General features: G+C 31.7%; 1 protein-coding gene across 1 annotated transcript; it reads right to left on the bottom strand.

Moving 5' to 3' along the window:
• Positions 1 to 183: 183 nt before the first annotated feature.
• On the bottom strand, positions 184 to 6,584 carry LOC145576356 (hypothetical protein At1g04090-like). Its single transcript, XM_081634124.1, has 3 exons — positions 6,085 to 6,584; positions 2,267 to 2,796; positions 184 to 1,471 (listed from the first exon to the last, which is right to left on the bottom strand). Exons 1-3 carry the CDS (start codon positions 6,221 to 6,223, stop codon positions 416 to 418), a joined length of 1,725 nt encoding a protein of 574 aa, XP_081490250.1. The 5' UTR covers positions 6,224 to 6,584; the 3' UTR covers positions 184 to 415.
• Between the last annotated feature and the right edge of the window lie 2,696 nt (positions 6,585 to 9,280).

The raw sequence follows: 9,280 nt of genomic DNA on the forward strand, positions 1-9,280 counted from the left end.
GTCCTAAAAAATCATTTTCCGTTATCGAACTTACTAGAATTGGAAGAGAAGTTCATAAAATAGTTATCTTATTGGTTTATTGGCTTGTAACACCCCTTTAAATTTTTTTACCAAACAATGCAATAGCAGTTTTTAAATATTGTAGTTGATGTCCTTGATGATGGGCATATTTTAAATCTTTGAATTGAAATTCTTCCCCCTTTTTTTTTTGTAAAAAATGGTTTGCTACATATACTATCATTTGAGAAACTATTATTACATAGCAGAATTTAAAACCAAATTCAATTTTTTCTTTGAAAAAGTGAACATTATTTCCAATCTTCATACATGAACTTCACTTTAAAGGAAATTAATCAAAGATCACTCTATTAACAAGTTCAAGAATCAAGATCTATAAAAACAAGCAAAGTAACACTTAAACTGTCTCTTCTCCATCCCAATTCCTCTTCATCTTAGGACCAGTAGGCCCTTGTTCCCCCAGCAATTCGGCAGGCAAGCTCTTAATAAAGCTAAGAAATTTATCCTTAAGCTTCCCAGGCAACAATTTCGCGACCTTATTAATTTCATCGTTTATATTATAAGTAATCATAGGACCCCATTTTCTAGCGTAATTCAACCATGGTGGCTCAGTAACTGTCCCTAGATAATCCGCGGAGATGATCTTGTAATTAGCCCCGGTATCAAATACATTGTTGCTCTTATCAGTATCATTCCTTATTCCGACAAATTTATCAGTCCCTTCTTCATTCCCGTCTTGTAGAACATCCCCTGCTTTCCGGTAATTAGCATGGCCGTGCAATGAAGCATACCCTTGAATTCTATTACCATCGCCGAATTCAAGGTCAGGAGGGTACACCCATTCACCCCCAGCATGTTGTGAAAAAAACACCTTCATTAACAAACCATTAAAATTACTAATTCTTAAGGTTATATGTTCCCAATCTCCTACATGCTCCCCTATTTCCCCTAATGGTATGGTGAAAAACCCGACTTTAGCTCTTGACGGTCCATTAAATGGGTAAAACAGCCATATTGCTAAGTCAGTGTATGTTCCTGCAAGCATAGGCTTAATGTGGTAATACGCGCAGGCTGATCCCATGTCACCTTTCTTGGCTCTCTCCCTTTCGTTTTTATCCCTTGGAAGGTCTATCCAATATTCGCCATCATTGGTGCCGCCTTGGGGGAGGTTAGAGCCCGAGGGATCAATAGGGACCGGATTTGACTCGTCACCTTTCTTGTACAATAACGCTCCATTTTGGAAGAACCAATCAACTGATGAAGGTAGATATTCTTCTTTTGGGTGAATGTATACCTTAGGAGCGTAGGTCTTGATGAGTGCTTCAAGTTGTTGTAAATTGGGCATGTAAGTGTTGTTTTTTAGGGCATATTTTAAGCAGACTAAGAGAGGAGTTTCCACTGTTGTTCCTCCACCACTTTTAGCCAAAAATGTGCCTGCGCTCACTGCTGATGCCTGTTTATGTTTCAATCAACATGTTAGCATTACAATTTAAGCTAGTTTATGACAATCAAGAGAAAATTTGAAACTTGAAAGGATTAGTGGTGCACTGGTGCAATATCACAATTGTCGAGGATTTTTACCATACAACTGGTTATTATTGTACTTTGCAGGGTAACAATCAAGGTAGCAAATGCACATGATGATCAAAGAGATAATATCAAGTGTAATGTGCATAAAGTGCAACCGGTTGTACATAGAACATTCTCCATTGTCTTAGTCATTGCACTGGATTTAAAATGATTTAATTTTAAACTAAATTAAGATTTTGGCAAGTATTGTAGTGATAAGAATGCTAATTAATCATTATTGTTTTGATACTACTATAACAAATTTAAATCTTTTGTTTCACTTATTATGTTTTACATTTTTACCAATGTTTTTACTTGTTCTTAGGACAAAATATTTTGTTTCGACTAGCTAAAACATTTTTCAGCTCATTTATAAAGCAAAATTTTTGTCCAACATTTTTATGTGCCATTTATATACAAAAACATATTTTTAAATTATTCTAACTGGATGATGGGATCTTAATAAATATTAACACAAATGTGAAACCAAAAGAATAGTAGAATTGGACTCCCTATTTACATGTGACTATATGAGCACAAATTATCACCTATAAATTGACGGTTATTGACTAACATGGAGTTTTAGATTTAGTTTGACTATTAATTTCAAATAGAAAATAGTTACACTATTAGAATAGAAAAAAGATAAAAAGTGTACACTACTAGTGATTATGAGTACCTGTTTTCCTTTCCTTACAGGTCTGGACTCAAAAATGTTAAACTCATCAGAATCAACACCACCAGTTTTGCCCCATACCCAATCGTCGGGTTCACACAACGTAGTAAAATCAGATCGAACACATCGAACCTTCTCTAGGGGCGGCTTCTCGGGCGTGGAGGTAACAACAAGACCCACAGCTTGGTACCCATCTTTTGGTATAGGAGCCCAAATGTAGCCAGGAGTGTCTTCTTTAACATCTTGAGATTTGCTACTCCAAACAAGGGCATAGTCAACGGGCCACTTTAACGTTGGATTAGCAGGATTACTAGTATCTTTGCCTACTAGAACACGCCCATATAAAGGTCTATTGTTAGGTTGGGCGTAGTACCCTAACAAATAAAACCCTTCTGGTAGCCCAATTGGCTCGAAAAATGTAGCCCCTCCATCGTCTGGTCCTCCATTATAAGTTGCCCATACTTTGGTGAAATTTGTCACTTCGGCTACTACTAGTCCTCCAAAATCGATTGTGCCCGTTGCAAATCCGCCACCTATTTGCCAAAGAAAAATATATTAAACAGTTTTCCTAAGAAAGTATATGTGTTACGTGACACCCTTCTCATGTCACAAGGTTTGAACTCAAGACCAACAACAAATGAGTTATTATACCTACCATCTTTGTTTTTTTTTTTATCTTTTTTTTTTAATTATGTTATATATACAATTATAATATACGGAGTACTAAATGCTCTGTATGAAATTTCAATTGAAAGTGCAATTTAGTTGCTTTAGTTATTGTTGTTTGCTTTTTTAATAATGTAGCTTACATTTTCTTTCAAAAAAAAAAAAATATGCTTACATTTTATAGCTCAAATAATATATTATGACATTCAAACTACAATGCAGAAAAGATGTTTAACTTATGTATCATGTGCATATTTCTTACATTAGACTATATAATAAAATCAAATTAAACCATCCTATTAGAACCCCAAATGAAAATAATTAAATATAATCATTATAAAATTGAGCATACAAAGTTTCTCACAAAATGCATATACAAACAAAATATATATTATGTTTTGATTCAATTAAAAAAATATATATAGATAAAAATTAAAATAACTAAATTGATTAAACAAGATGAGAGAAAGGGAGTTAAAGGAAATTTACCATTCGTCCATGAAGGTAATGGAGATGGGAAATTGAAAGATGATGAATCAATTCGGAAGTTTCTTCTTGAAACAACATTAAGCTTATGATGATAAACATCACCAAAACTTGAATCATTTGAAGTGTTTCTTGAAACAACATCAATGTTTGGAAGATTTTTGGATTGTTTGTAACAAAGACAATTGCCTAGGATTAATGCTATTATCAATGATAATAGCAACAAAATTTGAGAGTTTATGACACCCATTTAATTAATATTAATTAGAAAAATTAATATTAATTTAATTTCTCATATTTAGGGAACAATGTAGTCCCCCTTTGGGAGACTTCTACCCTACCTATAGAAATAAGCTAATCATGGACATGATTATCCCCTTTAATAAAGAAAATTGGGAATAATAATTTTGATTAAGAATTTTTCCACCTTGTTTGTTTGGCTTTGTCCTAGATTAGCTCATCTAGCTAAATAACGGCTTTTCCTTATTTTTGTTGTGTTGCCACTTTATTTTGTTGAAAGCTATTATTGCCTAATAGCACCCGTGACCCTAGATATTTGGCATCACCGACCAACACTATGTCTCCCACGGATATGTAATTATAAGCTCGACTAGCTACATGAGTATATGGAAACAAGGGTTGATACACATATCTTTGTGGGTGTAGTTTTATTGTGCGGTGTTTTTGAAGCTTAGTGAATGGTATTTGGGGCTATATATAGGAATGGTTTTTGAAGCAATTATTGTTTAATATCAATTATTATTGATAAATATGATCAATCCTAAAAGGTAATTCATGATTTTTTTTATATAAATCTCACATAAATGTTTGATATGAATCACATCATATGATTCATTGTTTTTGATATGTCCAATTGTATTCTTCCTTTTCTAGCTTGATTTGATTCCTTTCTTATGGTTTTGGATAAGATAGACAGTTGGTACCTTTTTATGAGTATTATTACTCCTTCCTTTTTTTTAAGTTTCCTATTTTGACTTTAATTTTTGGCATTGTTCATACATACAATTAATTTTAACCAACATTAGTGATTGATACATAAGAAAATAAAGTAGTCATTTAGTATATGTTGAAATCGTCTCAATGTATAATTTTTGAATTTTACATTTTTACAGCTTATTTTTATTGATAATTAAAGATATTACAGTATTAGGAAAAGTTAACATACGTGCACAATTAAATTATTAAATTGGAGCAATTAAATAATAGAGAGTATTACAGATAATTTTCATCATACGTACTATAAAAGTTATGGATAGATTTGTTTAAAGTGGTATTATATTGTTCACCAGAGTTTAAGGTTGTTCATTGGGCAAATTGCAAATATGAAATTTAAAATTTAAGGCCCAAAGAAGCCTGATCGGCTATACTAAACCATAAACAGACCATAACGATAAAATTATCCAAAACCTGAACCAGGCTAGTTTGGACCAGTTTCAGCATCAATAACTTTTTTTATTAAAATAGGAAAAATAAATAAATAAAATAAATAAATAAACAAACAAACAAAACCTTAAAAAGCCTAATGTTTAATGGCTTTTTTTTTTTATTTCTAATTTAAAACAACTCTGACTTAAAAAAATTGATTCGGTACTCGAAGAGTAAGATAGAAATTGCGCCGAATTATAAAACAAATACGCAAATATTAGGCATAATTTAAATCTATGATTGTTTCGGTACTCCAGGAGTAGGGTAGAAATTGCACCGAATTATAAAGATTTTGTACTAACTTGACCGCAAACTGAAAAAATAAATTTGCAGCTCATAGGACGATAAGTGTTTCCATTACGATCTAGTTTAATCCATATTCTAGGTCAACACCAATTTTTCAATACACTAAAGAGAGAAAAACATAGCCTAAATGAGGATAATAAATCAAAATCGTCACACCAATGACCTTAGATATTGGCAATCCCACGTTCCACAGGATGTGATTACAGGTTGAACGAACTAGACACAAAATCAGTGTTTTGCAACCTAGAGAATTGAAGGATTGAAGAGGTATATACTACCTCCGTTAAATATTAGTTGCTATTTAGAGTATTATTTGAAAATATAAAATATTCTAAAGTTGCAACTAATATATAACGGAGGTAGTATATTTAGGGTAATTTAATACTTCAAGAGATATTTTACTCCTTGAACGAACTTCTCAAATATGTTTAACTTTCCCCGACAACCTTAGGTCAAACTCAATCAAAACTCCACTCAAATTTACACAAAGTAACTTAGCAAAATCCGTACACTTAGCACGTGACACAAGGTTGAGCTCAATTTAAATTTTTGTTGAGTTTGATGCATCAATTTATAGAGAAGAAATGGGGTGTGAGCTTAGAAACAGTCAATAGATTAATTTTGATATAATATATAAATATAATACAATACGAAGTACAGAATATAAATTAGCCAAACTCTATTACATGAACTAATATTGAGTTGCTCCAAATTTAATGGAGTAATACGAAGAATGTACATAATTACATACATAAATCTAAAGTATAGATTATGTGAAGAAAAGGTTCAACCGTTCAATAATATTTCATTGTTTATTACCACCTACCAAACAAGTCGTTAATTTATGTGTAGATCACATGATGCAAATTACTACGATATCAAAGCAAGAGAGAAAATAGCTAGCGGTTATGAGTTACCTGAAGGCCACTCTGGTAAAGGAGAAGGCAAACTGAAAGTTGCATCAATTGCTAAAGCTCCACTCTCCTTTGCATCGGCATCGGCATCGGCATCGTCTTTAGGAGGAGGATCGGAATCTCTAGTAATGCAATTGCCCATGATAATATCTACTCTTATCAACAATGCAAAGGGTAGCAAGTAATAACCTCAATTATATAAACAATGAAACAAACTAAACTAAAAAGCTAAGGCAATGACATATTTTCATCATGTTACATTTAATAATTACGTTAACAACTATATAATTCAAATAATTGATGAGAATGTTCACACTCAAAAATGGCAAACAATATGAAAATGTGACGTGCAAGGTAATAATAAAACACGCAATAATCATAATAACTAACTAATTTGGAAATAAATTAAGCTTGAATTGTGCTACAAAAAATGGAGGAAAGATGTTCAATGAAGCTAAGTTAATGGTGAAAGCTTAACTTGTCTTGTATGAATCTCCAAGACAATAGGATAAAGCATAACTTTTGGACTTATAAAATAATATGAATATAATGAGTGGATTATAATTCTTTCTAAATGATAAAGCAATATAATGCTATCTAAATTTTAACAACTTTTTCCATTTATTTCAATGTTCATTGCATAATTGTATTGAGACCTTGAAATTTTTGAGATTTTTTGCCTCCATAATAAATGGCATATGCCAAATAATTCAAACCCATCACCACCAACTTAAATACTATGGGGCCAATGGTATTGGACTATGTAAAGTTGTAAACTAAGTTTAGTTGGATGATAGTTTGATACTTGTTTTCCCACTTGAAAATGTTTTAGTTAAATTTATGTCTCTCTTGTAAATCAAGTTTATGCGTTCTCTGTTTAAAATAAATACGAGTAGTTATATTATCCCATCTCTCATAATTGACGATTTGCCCTTTTTTTTTTTTTTTTTTTTTTTTTTTTTTTTTTTTGAATCATACGATTTGCTTTTATATTACTTGTATTCTTTATTTTCATCCTCTCCACCCTCTATTATTATTAATATACGGAGTACTTTGTATATGTTAGGCTAAAATATCTAATGTGTGTGGTAGAGTGTAAAATGTATTACCCGATAAAATACAATTCTTTTATTAGATATCATTAATATTAGGTAAACATATATTGATTTTGAAGAAAAAGAATACGTACAAAATATATTATAGTCTTACAAAGGAGTTTATGACATCCAAAATTACAATGCATTATTTCTAAACATTGCATATTGTATAGACGAGTAATAACTATTTTATTATTTATTTTTGCGGCGTATGTATAACTCTCATCTCAAATTGAACTATAATTGGGCTTGAACTTAATTTTAGAAAATTATTAATAATTGAAGCTAGAGCTGTATGATCTTGACTTGCTCAAAGTTAAACTTCCTCGTTTAAAATTGCCTCCAATAATTGGGGTTACGTAGAATAACTAAGAACCAAAGACGTCCTTCTCAAAATTTAACAATTGATGTGAATGTAGAAAATGGCCAATGCTAGACTCTTTTGCTTGTAAAAGTCCAGCAGAAATTAGGGTCCCAATAAAATAGTTCGGAACAAATATCAGAAATTGCGATGTTTTGTAACTTTGTAAACGAACCTTCATTTGCTACTTTGCTAAATAATGTTGGGACTTGGGAGAACCAAAAAAATTATGACTTCATTCGGACCATTCCTTTTGATCAATGTCTACATATGAAAGAATTTTTAGTTGGTCTTTTTTTTTTTTTTTTTTCTTTCCTTTTTTTAATAAGGTAAGAAAAAGAAGAAAAATTAGAAAACTCTTAGTACGAGGGGAATTTCTAATACATCTGAAGAAATGATAGGAATTAAAGAAGAGTTGCTACAAGGATTGATGTCCATTCTATTGATAACTAAATGACCCACATTAGCAGCCCAGTCTGCCGCTTTATTTGCCTCTCGAAAAATATGTCGGATGCTCCATTTGTTGAATTTGCTAAGAAGGTAGCGTTTGTCTGTAATGATATGATCGATCTGACATGAAATTGACCAAGTACCTATAACGGAGTTGATGACTAGCAGATTATCACCTTTGTTGTGAATTTTCTTGATCTCTTTCTCGAGAGCTAGAAGAATGCCTTTGTGAAGTGAAGTAGTTTATGTTATGAAAACCTTGGTATTGCCGAGATTGAAGGTGCGCGCTCCAACAACTGTCAGAGTGTTGTCTTTGATGATATTCCTGCTACTGCAGAGTTGTTGAGAACTGAACCGTCGAAATTGTGTTTAAATGATTATACCCAAGTTTTTTATGTTGAGCTTAGAAATACCTTTTGGAATACACTAACTTTTATATGTAATTGAATACACAAGGTTACTCGGTTAATGTTACAAGAATACAAGTGTAACTTCGTCAATGTTATAGGGTTACTCGATCAGTCTTACAAAGGTTACTCAATCAGCCTTATTTACAACATTTTTTAATGAATAACCACTTTAGAACAATTAATTTTTTATAATGAATTTCCCACAAATGTTCATTCAAGAATCACTATATAATTGTTTAAAAAAAAAATTAAAAAAAAAAAAAAGAAAAAAGAAAAGACTATAAGTATATATGTATACTTACTATCTATCTTGTTTTCTAATTTTTTTTTTTTTTAAGATAAGATATGGGGGATCCTCCTTCTATGATGAGAAGTCGAACCTAGGTCACACCTAGGCGAGATGGAGGGATGAAACAACCCCTCCACTCCTCTGCTATTTATCTTTCATAGAATTAAGGTTTTCCAAGCTCTTAATAGATCCTTTAATAGACGTCATTTAGCACTCCGTACCATGTTACTTTCCGGTCTCAAAATGTTCATTGTTGCTTTAGATACTAATCAATTCCTTTAGGTTCGCGAATAAGTTTCAAGGCAATTTGGAGGACAACATTCGAAGTGTGTTTCTAAAGAGAATTTTGAGTAGATTATAAGCAGTCACAAAAATGCCAAACAAAAGTTTTGCTTAGTTTTATTTTTTTTCAAATGACAAAGTCTAGAGGACTCCAAACCACATGCACAGTTTTGCACCATTTGAAATCTCCCCAACTATTTTTGATTCAATAAGTCTTGCATAAGACAGATATACGTTAATTTTATTGTAAAACAATTAGTTAGGGGTAAGGATAACTTTTAATTTATCATTGAAATTCATACTAAAAAAG

This window comes from Chenopodium album, chromosome 13 (assembly GCF_948465745.1).
Source record: "Chenopodium album chromosome 13, dcCheAlbu1.1, whole genome shotgun sequence".
In the NCBI taxonomy this organism is placed as follows: Eukaryota; Viridiplantae; Streptophyta; class Magnoliopsida; order Caryophyllales; family Amaranthaceae; genus Chenopodium; species Chenopodium album.